This window comes from Choloepus didactylus, chromosome 6, assembly GCF_015220235.1.
Source record: "Choloepus didactylus isolate mChoDid1 chromosome 6, mChoDid1.pri, whole genome shotgun sequence".
NCBI lineage: Eukaryota > Metazoa > Chordata > Mammalia > Pilosa > Megalonychidae > Choloepus > Choloepus didactylus.
This window is the reverse complement of record NC_051312.1, coordinates 97,880,615-97,903,836: the sequence shown is the minus strand read 5'-3', so window position 1 is coordinate 97,903,836 and position 23,222 is coordinate 97,880,615. Positions and strand designations below refer to the sequence as shown.

General features: G+C 37.3%; 1 protein-coding gene across 1 annotated transcript in view; it reads left to right on the top strand.

Annotated features, from left to right (window-relative positions):
* The window catches only part of LOC119538223 (prolylcarboxypeptidase), a 93,939-nt gene that overhangs the window by 27,282 nt on the left and 43,435 nt on the right, over positions 1 to 23,222 (top strand). Inside the window, exon 2 of the mRNA XM_037841047.1 lies at positions 21,128 to 21,268. Within this exon, the coding sequence (XP_037696975.1) occupies positions 21,128 to 21,268 (141 nt within the window). The remainder of the gene's footprint in view (positions 1 to 21,127; positions 21,269 to 23,222) is intronic.

The following is a 23,222-nucleotide window of genomic DNA, read 5'->3' as shown; positions in this document are numbered from 1 at the left end:
TTCCCTTCTCTTTCTACTACATCAGGGAATATTTGCAGTTTTTAGGAGGAAAAGGTTTTAAAAAATGCCATTGGTATTGATTAGATTTTTTTAGTCAGAAGTTTGTGTGTGTGTTTAAGCCTTGACACACGATCAGTGTTTTTGATAAATTTTCCTGATGGCGTATGACTAGAATTTTTGGCCAGCATCATTATGATTTAATAACCTAATTTAAACAAGGAACTACAACCCAAACAATGGCTCTGATTCAGTAGATAAGAAAGTGAGGAAGTAATTGTTACTGTTTGTCAGTGAATTTTTATTTTTATGCAGTTGGAGCCACGGGTCACTCTGCAGACATTGCCCTTTAAAACTGTCGGAAACCTCTGTCACTTCCTGAGCACTGATGGCCTTTCCTTTGAGGGAGCAGCTCATACAACAATTTTGAAAAGCAGTGGTGATGACTCCCTTCTCCTTGGCATCTAATGCTTCCCTTCTCTTGAACAATTGGCTTTAAATGACAATGAATGATATAGCCTGTGCAGATTAACAAAGGCTTTTTGTTTGCCTTTTTATGTAGTTTAATTTCTAAAAAATGACCACCCTTTAAAAGAGAAAATTCACTTTTATAAGCAAGTTTCTGTAATCTCCTCAAGAGCAGCGGCCTTGCATCTCACTCCTGTGGGTTTGGGATGCCAACCACAGCATCAAGATCTGTACATATGGTATTGAGTTGAAGGAAAGATACTGTGTCCTGCTCTGTCTTATCACAGACAGTAAGTACAAAAATGTAAAAATTGCAAGCTCTAAATGCAAAATATTAAATGCAAGGTATAGAAGAGCCTGTTGCTTTTACTAATATAGAGCCAGTGCTTTGGTTTATCTCTGAAGAATGTGTGTCATGGTGAAATGGATGTTGACTGAGATGCCATGGGGATTACTTTCCCAAAAAATGGCTTGTGGTTTTTCATGATTTCTGGAAGGGCTTTTCCCAGGATTCTACAGCATTGCCAAACCCTTTTAATAATTTGAATTTATAGTCATTTATTTGTAGCTTCTATTCTCTAGGTGGCCTTCTTTTCCACACCACCCCCTCAGACACACACCCAGCTAAATATACACATACGTTTACTCTTTCTTCTTGTTCTTCCTGCAGAGATTTATCCTGTAAATTCTTCTTTGATTTTCGAGGTGTCTGGTTAATACTGTCTTATTCCCATATGTTGTTAAATAAATACCCCCCTCTAGGAGCTCTTCTTCGTTAATTGGAAAAAGTAGTGTTTTCATTTGCTAAAGCTGCCTAAATGCAGATACCATAAAATGGTCTGGCTTTTAACAATGGGAATTAGTTTACAGGCTTACAGTTCTGAGGCCGTGAAAATGTCCAAATCTAGACATCATCAAGACGATACCTTCTTCCTGAAGAAAGGCTGCTGGCAATCCTGGACTCCTCTGTCACATGGCAGGCACATGGCAGCAACTGGTCTCTCCCTTCTCTTCTGGGTTTTGTTGCTTCTAGCCTCTGGCTTCCATGGCTTTCTCTCTCAGTTTTTGTGGCTTTCACTCTGTCTTTCTCTGAATTTCATCCTCTTATAAAGGACTCCAGTAAGAGGATTAACACCCACCCTGAACGAGGTGAGTCATGTCTCAAGATTCTACTCCCAAAAGATCCTAATTACAATAGGTCCAAACCCACAGGAATGGATTAACTTTAAGAAAATACTTTTCTGGGGTCCATAAAGCCTCCAAACCATCACAAGTAGTGTTTTTGTTGTTCTTTTGCTCCTTTTTCACTTTCTGTTTCATTCCTTGTGCTTTCTTCTTCTTTGCTTACTCATCTCACAAGTGTAGGCAGCTCTAGTTGCTGTTGTGGATTCCATGTGCTTCTTTTTTAAAATTCCAAACTGGTGTACTCTTGCCTCTAGTGTATTTTGACTGCCTATCTTTTGCTCAATTAATAAAGGGCTTACAGGATGCAGATTAATTCTAGGATCAACTTTGAAAAACAATCAGAAAAGTAAATATGCTGGAAAAAAATCTCTAATCTTTATTTTTTATCATTATTAACACTGCGCCTAGCACTATACACTGGTTGTCTCATTGTTTTGTATACACTATGCTGGTATGTGGCTCATGTAGTGCTGGTTTCTCTCTGCTTGAAATGATTTCTTTCTTCCTTCTCTGCCTGGCAAACTCCTATGTATCCTTCACCACTCAGATCTTGCATCACCTTCTCTGTGGAGCTTTATGTGACTACTTTGCTTCCTCCCCCATAAGCCAGGTGATTGACTACTATCTCTTTGGTGACCCCTTGAACCTCAGTACTTCTATGCTATTACTCTGGATTGCAATGATTTGTTTATATGCTGATGAGCAAACTGACTCCTAGGACCACTTCCATCAGTGTATCTTCAGTGTAGGCCCTGAACAGGTGTTTGAGCAAATAACTGGCCTAAGCTAAAGTGATTCACTCCATCCTGTGAATCTGTTAGCACTTGGATTTATCATATTTTGCCTAGTACTACTGGTATGGCACAGACACTGCCCAATCAGAACAGAGGCTGGTCATAGACCTGAGGCCTCTCGCAGTGCCCTGTGTTCATTCTTTGGGTTTGGGGAAGGGACTGGGGCAGTGGGTAGACGGGGTGGGCATCCCTCAAGGTGCTCAGGCAGTTATTTGCCAACTGTCCTGGAAGTATTTCAATATTTCAAGAACTGGCTGAGCATCAACCTTGGCTCTCCCAGGAAGTAAGCGCGTTAAGAATAGGATGCTGCTTATACTGCTTAGGACCCCTCATATGAAGGCTGCCTCAGTGCAATTCAAGGTATGATGTCCCAAACAGTTTAAACTTTAATAGCAAATATTAATGTATTACATAACACTCTTCTAAAACTCCTCTGATTTTTTTTGCATTATTGTTAGTGGTACTACTCTCCTCCTAGTCATCCAGAATAAAAACTTAGGAATCATGTGATTCCTTTACCATTACCTCCACAACAAATCCAATGAATCACCAAGACCTTTCTGTGTTTCCATCCTACTTTCTTCCCTTGCCTATATGCTCCTGGGATTACAGCCTTGCACAGGCTCATATGATTCCAGGCTAAACTATTGCAGTAGCCTCCTCAGTCCCTCTGCTCTTTCAGATTTACTCTAGGCCAGCCTGCACCGTAGTTGTTTTTTTTTTCCTCCCCTCTTCTCTCTTTGAATCCAGTTTTTCCTGGGTCCTGTTTAAAGCCCCACTCTTTAAGGAAGCCCTCTCCCACTGACCTAGTCCAGCATAAGCTGTCCTTCCCTTGAGCATCCAGAGTACTCATTGTCTGTAGCCCTCATTTGGCTTTTAGCTGTCTTCTACTTTGTGAGATTGCTCTTTTCCCTGAACTGTTAATACATCTTGGAATGTGACAGATAAGGTAGCTGTCCCTGAAGTACAGAGCACACATACCCTAGAGTTAATATACCCACAGGGGCATAATGGTACAGGCCACTTAGATTTTTATATTGCTTGATAGAAAGAGTTTCAAATTCTATAGCTTGGCTGAGTGTTCCAGTTTGCTAATGCTGCCGTTATGCAAAACACCAGAAATGGATTGACTTATATAAAGGGGATTTATTAGGTTACAAATTTACAGTTTAAGGTCATAAAAGTGTCCAAACTAAGGCATCAACAAGAGGATACCTTCACTGAAGAAAGGCCAGTAGTGTCCGGAACATCTCTGTCAACTGTGAAGGCTTGTGGCCAGCATCTGCTTGTCCTTTGCTCCCAGGTTGTAGTTTGTGTTTCAAAATGCCTTTCTCTAAAATGTCTCTGGGCTTCTGTCTCTCTTAGCTTCTCCAAGCTCTCTGCTTGGTTCTCCTGGGGTGTTTCTCTGTAAGCATCTGGGAGTTCTCTCTTAGCTTCTTCGGGGCAAACTCTGGGCTTCATCTCCTAGCTTAGCATCTCCAAACTTCCTTCTGTCTGCGTCTCCCAGCATCTCCCAGCATCTGGGTCTGTGTCAGCTCTTTGCTTCTCCTGGGGGCAAACTCTGGACTACATATCTTAGCTTCTCTCCAAAGTGTCTCTCTCAGCTTCTGTGAACTCCTCTCTATGAGCTCTCTTAAAGGACTCCAGTGAACTAATCAAGATCCACCCTGAATGAAAGGGGTAGCACCTCCATGAAAAGGTCTCACCTGCAGCTGAGTGGGTCACATATCCATGGAAACAATCCAAACAAAAGATACCACCCTAATCAAAGGACTAATAAGTCTGCCCCCACAAGATTGCATTAAAGAACATAGCTTTCGTGGGGAACATAAGAGATTCAAACCAACACACTGAGTAATATGCACTTTTGTTTAAAAAATGCTGATTAAGACCCACTAAATTGATTTCATAACCTACTAAGGATTAAAACTTCCATTTTGAAAAACACTAATCTAGACTCTATAAAGATGAATGTTTTCCCATCAAGGAGAGGTAAAGCATGGAAACAAAAATCTTTACAATAGGGTGAGTGTAAAGTATTACAAGAGAGTTATGTACCGGGAGAGTTCTGAGGAGAGAGAATTGCATGATGAAAACTACTCCCTATTGTAGGAAGATGATTCTGTTTGGGGGAGAAGGGACTTGGGCATCTCTAAGCAGAGTCTTATAGATTCTCCCCAGTTTGAGGATGCTCTCCCTTGATGGTCAAATCATTCCTTTCAGAGGGTTTTTTCTCATGGTAGGTGGAAATAATACACATTTGTTTCCTCCTCTCTTGTTTTCCTTAGGCTTTTATTTATTCACCCTCTTGCTTTTTTTCTCAGTGTTTGTGTGCTTGCTTCATAGCAGAGTTCATTGTTTCCTGTCTTGGGCTGTGTTTCTAAACACTAACAAAAGCAAAGCAGGATACCAGAGGGAGAAGATTTATCCCTGTTTAAGTACTCGTCTATTTTGAGGATAACTAAAAAAGACTATTTTAAAACAAAGTACTAGGCCATGGGATGAAAACATCACAATTTGCAGATAGCTGTAATTATCTTCTAATTGTAGACTGCTAGGATTATAATTGTAATGGCAGTGCTTAGTTTCCTTGGCTGCTCAAGCAATTACCTGGCAATGGGTTGGCTTAAACAAGGGGAGTTTATTAGATCACAGTTTTGAGGCTAAGAAAAAGTCCAAATTAAGACCTTATCAAGGTGATGCTTTCTTCCTGAAGACTGATGTTCTGAAACTGGTTGCTTTGATCCTTGGTTCTGGGCTTTTCTGCCACATGGCATTGCATACGGTGGCCTCTCCTGAACTGTCCCTTTTCTTCCGGGTTCCTTTGACCTTCAGCTTCTTGCTTAGAAGTATGAATTTCATTCTGCTTATAAAAGACTCCAATAATAAGATTAAGATCCATCCTGATTGATTGGGCCACACCTTAACTGAAGTAACCTTATCAAAAGGTGCTACTTACAATGAAGTCACACCCACAGGAATGGATTAAGTTTAAGAACATGTTTTTTTGGAGTACATAGCTCCAACCACCATAGGCAGGGAATGTCCTGTAGTAAATAGGGTTAAACTATAATTATGACCCCTGAGTAATTTCCCTTAGAATGTGCTATTTGTTTTCCATTGATTATTTATTGTTGATGTTGTTTTAAAATGAAGTGAGCCTTGAAATGAAGTTTTTCTTGATTATATTCTCTGTGGCAATTCTTTTCCTGTGTAGGAGATCCTTAATTTAAGGGCTACCGTATATTATTTTTACTGCCTTAATGAGGACAGGATTGTACCTGGGAAAGAAGTTATCATCCAACTGCTATTTAGATTTCCCAGAGTCACATGTCACATGTTGTGAAAATATCAAAATAGTTGTAATGCACATTTCATGTCACTTTTTTTAATACCATGAAATTATTGATAGTAATACATTCATCAGGGGATTTTTGCTAAAATTACTTCAACGAATTTTGAGCTTTACTGTGGGTGGGGACTTGCGCACACACACTACTTTGAATCCTTACAACCTGTTACAGATGAGGCAACTGAGGTCCAAAGAAATGAAAAATTTGTTGGAAGTCACCCTGTTCATCAGTGGAACATCAGTATTTCAACTCAGGACTGTCAGTCTACAAAGCTGGGCTCTTTCCACCATGTAGAGTCACACTCCAAAACCAGTGACAATACAGTGTGGTGTCTGTGGTGCTAGGGGCTGCCATAGGATCATGGAGAGGGAGCACTCTCCTTTGGGCCTGGGGTTGTCCTACAAAGCTTTACAGAAGAGATGGGCTTAAGCCAACTCTTGGAGGATGAAGTGGGAGTTTTCTGTAATGGCGTGAGGGAGGAAGGTATTCCACGCAGAGAGAAATTCATATGCAAAAGCATGGAGACTTGAGAAAGCATACTATGTCTAGAGGATTTCTGAAATATGAAGTGGGGGAGGGGCAAGTGGTAGAAGATGAATTTAGAAAAGAGATGGGCAGGGTCCTAGAACAGGAGTTATCAACTCCTCTGAGTTTGCCTTCACTGCAATGTCCCCTTTCCCTCAGCTGCTTGGGGGCATCTCCTCTACCCTGCCATAACGAACAACCTGCAGTTATCCAGATTCATAACGTGCATTCCTTGTACAGAAATTATTTCTTTGATTGCTTATTTCCTTCAATAGACTGTACCTTTTATTCTTGTGTCCAGTGTAGCCAGGCACACATAGTAGACACTCAGGCAGTGGGTGGATAAAAAAGCCTTGTCCTTGTTAAGAAGGAGAATCAATATCAATTATAGCCACCTGTGTGTTTACCACTTTCCTACCCTTTCAAGATTGAGTTGGATTTTAACTTGATAATTTCAGGATCTGTTCACATTCACTAAGGCTAAAACACCTCTGATAGAAAGATAACAGAGTCTAGTTGGTGGCTTCAGGAGCCCAGAGTAGAGTTAACTGGCATAGCCAAGCCTAGCCTAGGATATTGGTCTTCTGATGTCACTTAATTCGCATGTCAATTCATCTCATCGGTCCTGTGTGCTTTTATGTTGGGAGTACAGAAATGAACAAGAAAGAGGGAGGTCTTGTGGCATGGTGGGTAAGTATACAGGTTCTCTATATAAATAACTACACTGGAAGACTGCATTAGAAAATCACTGTAATAGAGTTAAAATGACCATGGAAGCATAAAGAAGGTAGGAAGGCCAAGGAATGCTTCGTATAGGAAGTGGCATTGAATAGGAGCCCGGACCTTTTCATACAGCTGACATATCAAACTAGAAGGCCATAGGGATTAAAGGCTTAATTATTACCTGCTCCAGGACTCCTTCACTGATCATCCTATTGAATTTCATTCTTCTTTTGTTATTCTTTATCAGAATAAACCCTGCACGATTACAATTTCTAAGTTTTTATTATTTGTGCATTTGGTTGGTTGTTGTCTGTTTCACTAGACTGTGAGGGCAGTGACCACGTCTTACTTGTTCACTGTTGTGTCTCTAGCACTTATCCTATGATAGGGATTCAGGGAATACTTGTTGAATGAATGAATGAATGTAACCATTGACTATTATTTCTCTGTACATCCTATTAGCTCTGGGCAGTAGTTACACAAAATGTTGATGCAGTGGCAGAAGTACCTGAAAGTAATCAAAGGAAGCAACTTGGTCATGTCTGAATATGCTGTTATTGTTCTGAGCTTTGTGGTTTCAGCTGACATATCCTCTTCCCTTCCTTTATCATTTTTATACAATGCTCTTATAGTTTAGTTTGGATGAATGCTCAAACAAAGAATGGTCTGGAGATTGTATCTTTAAAATAATGATTAAAAAGTCTCTAGAGGCCATTTTACTGTGAAATTAGGTCTGAAAAATTGATTTTGGAAATCCCCAGGACAAAAAAAGCTTAGGTAATTACTTTCTTCAGTTGTTTCCTTATGTGGATGCTATTCATGTGGAGATTTTGTAAAGCTTAATTTTTCAGAGTGCTAAAAGCCTTTAAAATCATGTATGTATGGTTCAAGGTAATAAAGTGGTTTATTTTAAAGCAATCTCTAAAAAGAGATCATTGTCGATTTTTGTTTCAGTGGGTCTCACAGTGTAATTTATAGACAATCCTCCATGGAGGATGAGTTGACTTTTAGCATTATGTTGTAATATTATGCTTGTGTGTACTCTGTTTTCTTTTTACAGTGTAGTTTTTATTAATTCATCAGAGATAGAAAAATTTCTCATGAAGTCTGGTGGGGATATTTTTTGTTATTGTTTCTGGCGAGGATTGTGGCCCTTGGTGTCTTTTGTCTCATGAAAGTGGAATAAGGACTGAAAAATTTGAGAACCATTATGTTATCCTTTTCCATCAATTTCTATCCCTTTCTTTAAATAGTTTTGGAGGAAAGGGGTTGAAATAGAATCTGCTTTGTTGTCTCTTATTAAATGCTAGGGGGAGCTGATGGCCTTGGAACTCTGTCACTAATTTAGCATTCATTCAGTCATTTATTCTAAATGTGCTCATTGAGCTACTAATTTAGAAGCTTTCTTACTATTTATCCTTTTATATGATACCAGATATCAGCCTCCATCTCTCAGAAGATCTGGCATGGTGTGTGATTTTTACAGTGGTATCAGGAGAATATCTTGCATGTATGGCCTTCGAAACAGTAGAGCATAAAGGAAGAATCAGTAATGCATGATCTTATAGTTAACAAAACAGAATATAAACTTGAAAGACTTTGCTTGATAATATACAGCATTATATAATTTCTATAGGCTAGCCATTAGCATGTTTCCATATCATGTATAGGAGTTCTGGCAAGATTTTTCACTCCTTGAAATGCAATAAATACAACCTGGTTTAGCTTGCCTAGGAAACCAGCAAGCGGCTTATGGCATCATTTGTGGTGGAGAAGGACCTGATGGCTATGAGTATTCATGGTTGACTGGAATTCAGGGATGACATGAACTCTCTTGCCCACTGTCCTTTTGTCATAGCCTTTCTGTGAAATTTCCATCCTAGTTTCATGCAGTCATTAAACTTCTCGGCTTCTACCACTAGGCTGTGGATCTCTGCTGAAGCTAACCCACACCAGGGCAGTTTGTTGTGTCTGCAAATTTAATCTCCAACCTTAGGGACCCTATGGAGACCTAGGGATTAGTTCCTTCTTCTGTGCTATACTTTTACTTCTATCTCAAATTATTGCCACACCATGCTTTCTTTTGCTCTCTCGTAACAGATAACCTTGCCCCCTACATCACTGATTAAAAAATTAAGGCATTATATGAGAGTCATTTTAGGTAGAACTCCTTTAGTTTCCTCCCTTTCCAGTTACAAGGAGACGTGTAACTCCTTCGGCACTTACCTGTTTCCCAGTGGAGGAGGGATTCCTCCTCCGGTCCAAGTCAGATCCTGTGCTGTTGACCCCACTTTCTCCTGCCTCCTCAGGATCTCCCTGTATCACATATCCCTCCTCTCCCTATAGTCTCAACTAGTCTCTCTAATTACTTTTTCCCCACAGCATATTCCAAGTTTCTTCATTCTTCATAAAATTCTGCTATTGGAAAAGTGTATTTTTACACGTTGATCAGATCAACATTTCGAAGCTCATTTGGGTTCATCAAGCACTGGTATACTGCTGAATGAGCCATTATAACTATTTTACAGCAGACTTTTATACAGGTTAAATAGCTGTACACTGGTTGACAACCACAGCTTTCAAGTCCTTTCCAGCTCTAAGAACTTGGACTATATCCTTGTCAACAGGTCAAGTATATTTTAGGTAATATGCTTTGCTAAAATGCTGGCTAGTCTTTCCCTTGTTATCCCCACTCAGATTCTTGCCTACTGTCTGTATTATTTGTAATTATTTTTCTTCTAGTTTCTTCCCCAGCAGAGGGTATATGGTTCCTACTTCCTCAACAGCCTGGGTAAGAAGGAACGGTTATGAGATTTCAGGTTATAGGTGTGGGTTCTCCCTTAAGCATGTGATTTGACACTGGGCAAAAGGCACACCCAACTACAGCATTCTGCAATCCTTCCCAAAACAGTATAGACCTATGCAATAAATGAACTTGCACAAATTTAGCTTTTAGGCAGGTTGATCTCTGAAGCCATGTTCAGTTTATTTTCATACCAATGGCAGAGTCAGGATATATGCATTCATTCAATCATTTATTCTGTATGTGCTTATTGAGTGTCTGCTATGTGCTGGGCACTTTTCAAGTCATTGGGGATTTAGCACTGAACAAAACCGAAGTCCCTATCTCATGGAATCTGTATTTCTTGCATACCTATTTCATTCACTGTTCAGATTTCAGTTAGGTTTCTTTTTATAGGAAGATTTCCCTATATAAATATGGCACTAGACGAAGATTCTAATCTTATCTTTTCCCCTCATAATCCCTATACCTTCTGACATAAAAACAACAGTTCCTGAATATACCTTGCTCTGCACAATTCATCATTGCTTTGCACATGTTCTTGCTTCCTTTGCTTGAAATACTCTTCGGTTTCTTCTGTACCTGAAAAATTCTAATTATGCTTTAAGATTCAACTCAGATGTTACCTCCTCTAAGAAGCCTTCCCTGGTTCCCTTACATAGGGATGGTAACTTACTTTTCTGGGCTCCCATAGCACTTTGAATATAAAATTTAACCACATCACTGTGTGATTGTTTATGTATTTATTTTTCTCCCAGTCAAGATTTATTTCAGTGCCTAGAAACATTCAGACTAATGAAAATGATACCACTGTAATTTCTTAAAATACATAAATACCTCATGAAACTTTTGAAAATGTTGATACTGTCAGATTTTCAAAAACAATGGCTATTTAAAATACACAAGGCAACAATGAAATATCAAAGAACTTTCATATACTTATGAGGACATAATTAGCAGCAAACTAGTCAAACACAAATCTGTTTTTACACTTCGTGTGTTTGTTTAATTCTGATTCATAAAAGCACAGATAATTGAGGCATCTTTTGTTCAAGTATTTTATTTCCAACGTTAAATTACATTTTCTAAATATTTTTATGGAGAAATGAAAAATGCCACAAACTGCTGTTTGGCACAGAGTTGTATACCATAAAGTAAAATACAACCAACTGAATTTATCCATGTTTCCCCCTAATCCAATGTGACTTTCAGATGTTTTTCTATATGCATTATTCTAATTCATTTATACAAATTACAGAAAACTGAATTATAATGAGTTGTTTTCATCTTTAAAATTACTTTCTTTATACAGCCCTTCCTTTCTAGCAAATCCAGTGCTAAAGTGAAAAATGATGCAAAGTACTATTTCAGGGGTCCAAAGCAATCTGTAACCTTAATTTCCCAAATATCAATTTTAAATATCTGCCAGCATAGACAAAAAAGACTCAAATAGCCAAAAAATCACATAGTTAGCAGGAAGGAAAATGTATGAGATGAAGATTATTTAACTAGAACTTTATTATTTATGCTTTTCCCCCAATTTACAGGTACTCTTTAGTCTGGCATTGAACATACACAACTAAAGAGTTTAAATTTTTTTAGGCACATAATTACATGAAAAATAAATAACTTTCAAGCTCTTTCATAGTTGAATTGGCTCTTAAATATTTTCAGGGAAGGGGAACCCTAAGAATTTTTTGTTCTTTAAGAAACTGGTATATATAAATGAAATGCTATATGTTCAATTAAATCTTGAAGAAACCTAAAGAAGTATTTTTTTCTAAATGCAATGCAGATATGCATGACAATCACTGTTCATATAGTGAAAGGATGGAATGGTACAGACAGATTCAGCCTCCTGTAAGGGTACAGTTGTAAGCTAATCTAAATGGGAAAAAAACAGTTTGAAAAACTCAGCTCTGATAATCGTTTAAAGGAAAAAACAAATAAAGAAAATGTTGAAGAACAAGAATGACTCCTCTTAAAAAGGAAAAAGGTGTTTTTCACACAAAAATGAGAACTACAGATTTGAAAAACACTCATTTTTCTTTGTCTTAAAATACAAACAAAAAATGGTGGAAGGAGGAAGTCAAGACTGTTTAGAATTGAGGCAGGTCTATGTAAAAATGGAACAGAGTACAATGATTTCACCTCATGAAGGAAATGACTGAAATGAAATTTCACAAATCTTCATGTCTATAATAAAATATATTAATGCAAAAAAAACATCAGTGCACAATTATGAAAAAGTCTGGACTTTTACTCTTAGGATTATAATAGACTCCCAAACCTCCATTTAATGCATTTACTTCTACCACCCTACTCTGTTTGGCAGCACATGCTATACAAGTACATACATACATATTGGTATTTTATTGTGAGAATCATATGTCTCATCTCAAACTAGTGATATGTGTTTCACCCACACTTATATTCATTTTATTTCCGTAAGAAACTTAAGACCTTTCAAGTGGTACATTTTAGAAAGCTTTGAAAGAGTTTTTAATCAACATATTATATAAAAAGAATTTGATTTTTAATATCTTTTTAGTACTGTGACATGATGGGTTTAATAGTTGAAGCATAAATATAATCATTACATTATGCTGTTTAAACTAATTCACAGCTATATGAAAATGATCATTTTTTAAAATATGGCCAACATGAGACTGTGGTTATGAGCAGTGAAACAGTAGAAAACAGAGAATTAATAAATAAGATGATTTTTCAGCAGTGGCTGTTCATTATTTTGCTCTTAGGAACCTAGAAGAAATTGTCCTCTTTGAGTTTCAAATGTTCTGGTAATTCTAGTCGTTTCTTAGCTTCCTCAATATCACCTTGAATTGCTGAAATAAGTGACTCTAAAGATCAAGGTTCTTTTCTGGTCTGAGGTAGCCAAGGATGGCCACATTGAGGATTTCCCCATAAAAGTCCTCTTTGAAGATATACATGATGGGGGTTTCCATGGACTTTTTTTGTATTCTTGTAGTATGGGTTCCACCCTTTGCTCACCACCATCTTATGGACACCTCCGCTTCCAACACTGGCGCAACAATAATAAATGCCAGTGGATATATCAGCCAGAAGATTACTACTTGTTCAGGAAAGTTAGCAGTGAGGATGCCCAGCTGCTTGGAGCGGGGACGGAAGCTGCTGCACTACCTGGCCGTGGCAGGAGTAGAGCAGATGCCTCAGGAGCCACTCGCTTGCAGCGCGGGGTCTGGCCCAGTCTGTGCGTCCCGCGGGGTCGCCGTCTAGGTGGTCCCCGGATCCTCCCGAGCCAACCAGGGGACACCGCAGGGAGCTTGGCCTGTCGGCCTGGAGCACAACCTGTCGGGTGTCTCCGATGACGTGCTGTGACGGGTCCTTCACCCCGCTGATCCAACAGAAGCTACCAGGCGAGTCATGAATTGTTTATTAGTACTATCACTTTCATCTGATTCAGAACTTCTTGACAGACGGAATTGTTATCTTATTTCTTTCTCTAATGACTGCCATTTAGTGAGTGGCTTAGTTTCCTGGCTGCTATCACAAATACTACAAAATGGGTTGGCTTAAATAGCAGGAATTTGTTAGTTCATGGTTTTGAAGCTAAAAGTAGTAGCCCAAAATTGAGGCTTCTGTAAAGCAAAGCTTTCTCCCTGAAGACTGTGTGTTCTGGGGCTGTTGCCAGTGGTCTTTGGCTCTTGGCTTTTATGTCACATGGTAATGCACACAGTGATAAATGTCTTCTCCTTTCTCCTCTGGTTCTGTTGGCTTCCAGCTTCTTTCTTCCCTATATCTTTCTCTCTGTGGCCTTCTTTATAAGGCTTGCAGTAATAGGATTAAGACCCACCCCAATTCACTTGGCCACACTTTAACTAAAAATAACCTTATCAAAAGGTCCTATTTAGAATGGTTTCACAATCACAGGAATAGATTAAAATTAAGAATGTGTTTTTCTAAAGTACGTAACTATCTTCCACAGTGAGTATTCAACTATTTTTAAATGAATGAAAAATATAATATGGATATGATCTAACAAAATATAATTTACATATATAACTTTATAGTGATATAGAAATATAAACATCATATACACATTGTAACTGAGAGTTAAAAATTAACAAATAATTGTGATTTCTGAATCATTATATAGATGATTTTCTTTCTTTCTCATATATTGTAAAATGACCAAAGGGAAATGAAACTGTAACCCAGATGCCTTGATCTCTAATAATGGTTGTATAACTATATATACAACCATAACTATATGGTTGTGACTGGTCCTCACTTGCACCCTCTTATCCAGTTTTTCAACTTTAGAGTCTTAGGATCACAAAAGCTAGCCCCTAATGTTTATTAATGAGGGAACTTGCCACAGCCCAGAACTCACTCACCCCAGTTCCGGAACTGTCTTGCTAGATGAAGCTGGCTCTAACCACAGTTAGCCCACCTGAAATCACAGTAGTTTCAACTTTAACCTACAAGTGCAATATGCTTCATTATAATACTAAAAAACCACACCCATCGTCATACTAAGGCTGCCGTTTTGTTACATATGTTCTGTGATTAAGCATGTAATCAGTATGCGTGTGTTCAATAATTAGATCTTCTCTAACTTTGTCATCCCAAGCCAATGTACTCATTATCCTAAAACCTGCTCATCTTTTATACTTTAAAACTATCAGAGTTACTACAATTTGGGGAAACAGATTTTTAGGCTGATAGGCCAACTGATCTCCTGCTGCACTCTTAGCAATAAACGCTCTCTCTGTGAAGCCCTGGTGTCTCAGGAATTGGTCATTTCAGTGCATCTGGCAGAGAACCCACCACTTTCAATAGGTGTCAATATTATAAAATAATGCAGAGCTCTTAAAGGAAATATTAAATGTTTGATAATCTATTTGCTATTATCTTATTCTGTGTATAGAAAAATGAACCACCCTAACTCCAGAAGCCCCTTAGTCTCCTTTAGAATCACTTCCCTGACTTCAAACAGCATAAAAAAAAAGAATTTTGAATTCTGACTTTAAAAAGAAGTGTGATGAATGCCATATTTAAGTTATGCGAATATGTGTGTATTCAAAAGAAGAAAAATTTAAAATAACTGACTTCTCTGAATCTCAGTTTATTCATTTAAGAGATTGGTCTTGATTTTTAAGTTCTTGTCTTAAAATTTCATGAGTTAAACATTTAAAAGAATAGGCTTTCACACTTTGTCACTTATACAACATCGCCCTCTGATGGTGTAACACTTCCTAAAATTTACATTGAGTAATTACAGGGGCATCCAAAGTTGCAAGCTAAAACTGACCAGGTAATTCTCCTTCTTTCCTTCCTTCCTTCCTTCCTTCCTTCCTTCCTTCCTTCCTTCTTAGAGAAGTTGTAGGTTTTTCAGAAAAATCATGCATAAAATACAGTTTCCACATACCACACTATTAATAACACCTTGCATTAATGAGGTACTTTTGTTACAATTCATGAAAGAATTAACTATTAACTATAATTTATTGTTTACATTAGGCTTTACTGTGTTCTACAGGCCTACTTTTTAACTTTATTTATCAAAAAATTAAAACAAACAATAAAAAAAATTTCAAACTAAACCAAACAAACGAATAAGAAAAACAAATAACCTAAAATAACTACATTTGTTTTTCTTATTCCTTTGTTTGGTTATGGTTTGTTAATTTTCTTGGGGTATGGTAGGAACATGTTGGAAGCAATGTAGGGCTATGTTTTTTGTTTTTAAAAATTCCTATTGTAGTAACATGCATACAACTTAAAATTTCTCCTTTTAACCACATTCAATACAGAATTCAATGCTGTTAATTACATTCACAGTGTTGTGCTACTGCTACTGCCATCCACTACCAAATCCTTTCCATCAACCAAATAGAAACTCTGAACAATTTAAACATTAACTCCCCGTTGCCTACCTCCACCCTGGCCCCTGGTAACCTATTTTCTAGCTTCTGACTCTATGGATTTTCTTAATCTAATTATTTTATATCAGTGAGATCATACAACATTTGTCCTTTTGTGTTTGGCTTATTTCACTCAACATGGTATCTTCAAGGTTCATCCATGCTATCGCAGGTATCAGAACTTCATTCCTTTTTACAGCTGAATAATACTCCACTGTGTGCATATACCACATTTTTTATTCCATTTGTTGGTTGATATATACTTGGGTTGCCTCCATCCTTTGGCAATTGTGAATAATGCCGCTATGAACATTGGTGTGCAAATATCTGTTCCAGTCCTTGCTTTCAATTTTTTGGGGAATATAACCAAGAAGTGGGATTGCTGGGTCATATGGTAATTCTATACTTACCTTTCTGAGGGACAGCCAAATTGTTTGCCACAGCAGCTGCACCATTTTACATTCCCATCAGCAGTGAGTGAGTGTTCCTATTTGTCCATATTCTCTCCAGCATGTGTAATTTTCTGTTGTTTTTTTTTTTCAGTAGTAGCCATTCTAGGGGGTGTGAACTGGTATCTCATTTTGGTTTTGAATCGAATTGCTCTATGGACTAATGATGTTGAGCATCTTTTCATATGGTTTTTGGCCATTTGTACATCTTCTTTGGAGAACTGTGTATTCAAATCTTTGGCCCATTTTTAAAATTGGGTTGTTTTTTGTTTTTGTTTTTGTTTTTTTTTTGTGGTTGAGTTGTAGGTTTTCTTTATAAATTCTGGATATTAAACCCTTATCAGATATGTGGTTTCCAAATAATTTTTCCCATTCTATAGGCTGTCTTTTTACTTTCATGATAAAGTCCTTTGATGCACAAAAGTTTTTAATTTCAATGAGGTCCCATTTATCTGTTTTGTTCTTTTGTTGCTTGTGCTTTGGGTGTAAAGTCTAAGAAACCATTACCTGTTACAAGGTCCTGAAGATGCTTCCCTATGTTTTCCTTTAGAGATTTTATAGTTCTGGTTCTTATTTTTAAGTCTTTAATTCAGTTTTAGTTGATTTGTGTAGATGGTATGAGGTAGGGGTCCACCTTCATTCTTTTGCATGTGAACATCCAGTTTTTCCAGTACCATTTGTTGAAGAGACTATTCTTTCACAATTGAATGGACTTGGTACTCTTGCAAAAATCAGTGAACCCTCACCAAAATGTGAGGGTTGATTTCAGAACACTCAGTTTGTTCAGTTCCATTGGTCTTTATGTCTGTCTTTGTGCCAGTACCATGCTGAACTGCTGTACATGATGAGAGCTGTGTTTCCTTTTTGAGGACAAACTTGTTTTGCCTTTGCAGCACTATTAGTTATTTTGGTTGTTTGAAGAAACTTAATTACAAAAGTAATTGAAAGTCCCAGGTCTGTATCTGAATTGTGACCTTGGCCAAGTCACTTGACCTCTTTGAGTCCAGTTTCTTCATTTGAACAATGCAGACCAGTGGTTTCTAAGGCCCTTGTTGTCCTTTCATGTTGTGATTTATAAAATCTCTATTCAGGAGCACAGAGCTGGAAGTGGCATGCAGGCTCCAGTTGTCAACAGCAGAGGGCACACTGGCCCCACTGGGCTAACCCAGCCTTTGGGAGTTGGAAACTTACAAAGTTGAAATTAGTTATCCTTGATGATGAGGAGGAGCCAAGAAAATCCTGTAAATTAATATTTTGGGAAGATTTCATTGCATGTTTCCAGGTATACAATGTGTAGTTGAGGCACTCAGAAAAAGGATATTTTGACTGTCTAAGGGTACTTCCAGTAATTCTGTGAAGAGTATCATGCCTTGCCACCTCATTTACCCCCTCTAAGTACTCATGGATTGGTGTGCAAATGAGATAGAGAGGAGAACTAACTTTTATTGAGCACTTATATAATCAGGAACTGTAACTTTATGTGCATTTTCTCTAATCTTTCCTGTAATCCTTTGCGTATGTGTTATCCTTATATTACATAGGAATACTCAAAGAGCTTAAGTGGCTTGCCTGAGGCCTCACAGCTAGTAGAGATGTAAGTCTGTGTCTATTAACTCCCAAACATGCTTTCTACCATGCCAGAATTCTCACCTCTTGCCTCTATCTAACTAAACAAAATGGAAATGATTGCTATATGTAGGAATGCTCTGGGAGGGAACACACAAGGGAGTTTGGCTTTCTCTCATTTTGATGCATTCATTACCCTTGTATTGTACCAAGGTAGAAGCTTTTTGTCTGGCAAGAAGTTTTTACCATTTACATTTAACATAACATATACCCATATTTTCAATTTTGAAATCTTTAAATTAGATTTTTGAAATGTTTCTCTGTGAGCTTCTTTTAGATCCTACAGCAATATGTCATTTTACAGGGAGGGTAGGCTCTAAAGACAGTGGGTAAGGTGGAAATCACTGGCAAAATTATCTTTGAAATGGAGTCAAGAGGTCACTCTGGAGGGCATTTTTATGCACTGTATAGATATCTCTTTTTAGTTTTTAGTATATTGGAATGGCTAGAGGGAAATACCTGTAGCTGTTGAACTGCAACCTGGTGACTGATTCTTGAAGATGACTGTATAACTATGTAGCGTGCATGGTGTGACTGTGTGTTAAAACCTTGTGGCTTGCACTCTCTTTATCCAGTGTATGGGCAGATGAGTGGAAAAATGGGGACAAAAATTAGATGAAGAATAAATAGGGTGGGATGGAGAAGATGGAAAGTTTTGGGTATTCTGTTTTACTTTTTATTTTTAGTTTGGAGTAAGGATAAGGTTCAAAAATTGATTCTGGTGATGAATGCAGTAGAATCATTAGTCCACCTCCCCTTCACTGACTGTCTCTCTTGCTCTCTTTTATTTTCAGGCTGAGCATGTGTAGTCGAATTAGTTTACGTTACATGCAGCGGCCCTGGCTCTGCCACCTCTTTGTCCCACTGCTTAGCTCAGTTCTTGGCCCAGAATAGGAGTTAACAGATGCTTTTTGAATGAGTGATTGAATGAATTAACCATATTTAATGGGAACATTTATATCACATGGAGATACTTATTGTATAACTGCTCCATACAATCTGCTTATTTTCCTGAAAGGTAGGCAGTTTTTAGATTAGAATAGTTTCTATTTTAAGACTATGTAAAAAAATGATCATAGACATCTGGGAGTAAGCAATTAGATGCAGTTTTGTGGAATTTACACTTTGGAACCTGTGGTGTGAATGTGAGGTATTTGCGTGTGTGCCTGTGCATGTGGGTATGTATGTGCATTTGCTTATAGATGGAGCTGGGAGCCGGGAGTCCCGTTTGTTTTAGAACGGCCTCAGGAAGACTTGCATGGTTCTTGTTTAGGTTAGAACTAACCTCTGCTCAGGGAGGCTGGAGCAGCACTAGGTCAGCCTAAGTCCACTTTAGTCCAGATGTTGCATTCTCACTCCTGTCCCTCCAAAGCCCTGGGTAATTCTAGCTCCATGATCCTAAACGCTCAGTGGGTCCTCACTGTGAGAAGAACTAAATTTTGATAGATGTACATGAATTTATCATGCTCTTGGGTTTGATAATTATGTTTTAAGTAGTGAGTTTATTAAGGGTAGGGCAAAAAATCTCAAAAAATATATTTAAAGTTCATTTTAAGTTTTAAATTATTGTGTCATTTTTATCATTCTTTGACATGTATTGTATTATCTGGTCTTGCAAAGTCTATTTCCTATGTGTTTCATCTCTTTCAATGTAGATTAAATTTTTTCTCTCTTGAAATTCACTTCACTTTGGTTTTTTGGCTGAAGTATTTTGAAGTAAATTACAGACAGCATGATTCTGTCCCTAAATCTTTAAGTGTAAAAAATAAATACATTTTCTTATGTAGCCAAAATAACATGATCATTTACCTAACAAAATTAACAATAAGTCCTTTGTACCATCTAATACCAAGTCCATATTCAAATTAAGCCAATTGTCCCTAAATTGTCATTTATATATAGCTTGTTTGTTCAAAAGAGGATCCAGTCCAGGATCATGCATTGCATCTGGTTATATGTTCCTTAAGATTCATTCAGTTTCAAACAGTCCTTTTTTTCCAGGGCAATGGCCTTGCTGTTGTCTTGTAGAATGTCCTACCTTAGGATTTGTCTGATTCTTTCTTCAGATGTCTTTAGCTTATTCTTCTACCTCTGTATTTCCTGGAAACTGGAAATTAGTTCTGAAGACTGGATTAGATAGAAGTTGGACATTTTTGGCAGTAGTATATTATGGGTGATGTGGACTTCATGCTGTACTACTGAGGGGATATTTAATCCTTGCCTGCCCCACCATTACTGATGCTGACATCACTGGGTTAAGGTATAGCCTGGTCCTTCCATTATAAAGTTATATTTTCCCTTGGTGACAAAAGAGTATTCTATATGGTATTACTTTGGCACATATGAAGGTCCATTTCCCTATCATCCATTCTCCTAATGCTTTTAGCACCAATTGATAATTTTTGCCTGAACCAATAACTTTATTAGGGTTTGCAAAACTATCGTTTTTCTAATTCTGTCATTCCTTCTGCATTTATTAGTTGGCATTTGATTAAACAGAGCTCTTCATCATCAACTGGGAATATTTGGTACCCTGAAATACAGTCCTGTTGGAAAGGCAGGTTAAATATTGAGTCCTTTACTTTCTTATTTCTGATTTGCAAAGTACGATGTTATTTTAACAGTTAACTGAAGTGATGGCAAATGCATGTGTTTTCTTGTTTTTTCTTTTTGATATTATTATGGTGTAATGGATTTTTATGAATTGAATGTTTCAATCAATTGCAATCATTGTTCTTTTTATGTTAAAATTGTTAAAACTTAAGCCAGTGGGAGTCCCCTGAAGTTGTCTCCTATGTCTATTAGACATAACTGCATTAATTTTTGAGTGCTTCCTTGTTTTCTAGCACAGCAAGCTATGTAGGCTTATCTTGTAACTTCCTTGTTTCAAATGTCAGTTAGCCATTTCATTAAGAAGCCCTGGTTCTTTTAATGGAGAATGGTATTAGACTCCAAAGTCCTAACACTGGAATATCTGTTGTTATTGGGGTGACAGTGTTTACAGACCTTTCCAGTGTTCTCTTTAGTTCTTGCATTTTGATATTGAAAGTTTAAATAATGAACATTCAGATATTAATGGATATCTGTATTTTAAAAAATCATGTGATCATATGGCTATTTCCAATACATTTTTAACGTTATTGTATTTTTTAGTAGCTACTTAAATATTTTATGTGATTGCTATTGTAGTATAGGTTGATTTTAAGGGAAGAATTAATTTAATTACTTTATCTTTATCTCATTTAATTACTTTTTCTTGAATTATGTCTTTTTGTCTGTTTTGTTTCTATCATAGATTGATCATTTTGGATTTTATACTGATAAAACTTTTAAACAGCGGTACCTAATTGCTGATAAATACTGGAAGAAAGATAATGGATCAATACTTTTCTACACTGGAAATGAAGGGGACATTGTCTGGTTTTGCAATAATACGGTATGTACAAATTTATGAAATTTGTGTGCTGAAACAATTTGCCATTTATTATGATAAACTGGAAAAATGGTTGTGGTGTATATGACCAAGTATTACTATATTTAATTGTAAAGTTCCGTTAAAAAAAACAAAAAATTAAATGCACTAATAATAGAAAATAGCAAAAGTACATGAATAGTTTAAAAAAGAAAAAATACAGATGTGCAGTAGACCTACATGTTCAACCTTAAAGAATTGCAAATTAAAAGAATGAGTGCCATATAAGGACAGTAAAATCTTAAAAGCTTTTTAAAATATGCCAGCTAATTTCTACAGTAAAGGATGGGGGGAGACAGGCAGTGTACTAATATCACATACTATTATCACATAACTATTTTAATAATGAAAAATTGGAAACAACTTTAATGCCTAATGATATGTGAATGATTAAACTATGGTACAATCATACAATGAAATGCTTCCATTAAAAATAATAATTCAGAATAAGGGTCTTCAAATTTGAATGAGGAGTTGTTAAAGGGAGGGAGTGGATGGTATAGATTAGAATCACTAGCAACACTTTTTTTTTTGCCTAGAGGTTTGTTTTTTAATTTTATTTATTTATGTTTAACTTTTTATTTTGAAATAATTTCAAACTTTCAGGACAGTTTGCAAAAGTAATGCAAACCCCATACAGAGAACGATAACATACCCCCACACCTCACCAATACCCAGATCCATCAATTGTAACATTTTGCCCTTTGCTGTGTTCATTAGTTTCCTCACTCCCTCCTTCCTTCCTTCCTTCCCCCCCTTCTCTCCTTTCTTCCTCCCTTCACTCTCTCCTTCGTTCCTCCTTTCCCTTCCTCCCCCCCCCATCTACCTAATTAATGAACATTTGAGAGCAGGTTGCACACATTTCCTTGAAATATTTCATTTCCTACAAATAAGGATATTCACTTACATAATCACCTTAAGGGGAGTTATCAAGTTCAAGAAATTTAACATCCATATGAAGCTTATATTCTGTATTCCAATTTTTTCTTACATCCCAATGATGTCCTTTTGAGCCTTGTGCCTTCCATTCTTAGACCTCATCTAGTATCATGTATTGCTTTTAATTGTCATTATCTCTTTAGTTTCTTTTTTTTAATCATAAATCTTCCCATCCCAACTATTCCCAAGCATACCATTCAGAATGTTTTAGTACTATCACCACCCTCCATTATACTAGAACTTTCCCTTCACCCTAAACACAAACCCTAGACTCACTTTTCATTAACTCTTCATTGCCCTTGCCCCCCACCACTGGTAATCTGAACTATACCTTCTGTCCCTACAAATTTGCATATTCTCTGATATTTTCTTTGTGGATACCATGGGGCTTAAAAATTTAACATCCTAAATCTGTAACATTCTTGTTTGCTTTTCCTCCCTCAATTTTGAAAGACAGTTTGTGGATTGGCTATGGAATTCTTGGCTGGCAGTTTTTTGCTTTCAGCACTTTACATATGTCATTCTGCTGCCTTCTTGCCTCCATTGTTTCGAATGAGAAATCAGCAGTTAATCTGATTGAGGCTCTCTTGTTATGTAACACGTTGCTTCTTTCTTGTGGCCTTCAGAATTCTTTCTGTGTCTTTGGCATTTGAAAGTTTGATTATAACATGCTACAGCAGGAATCTGTTTGGGTTTATCCTGTTTGGAATTATTAAGCATCTCGGTAATGTGTATTCATGTCTTTTGTGAAATTTAGGAAGTTTTCGGCCATTATTTCTCTGAATATTCTCTCTGCCGCTTTCCCTCTTTCTTCTCATTCTGGGACTCCCACAATGCATATATTGGTACACTCAATGGTGTCCCACAGGTTTTTCAGGCTCTTTCCATTTTTCTCCATTCTTTTTTCTTTATGTTCCTCAGGCTGGATGATTTCAATTGTCTTATCTTCAAGTTCACTGACTCTTTCTTCTGCCAGCTC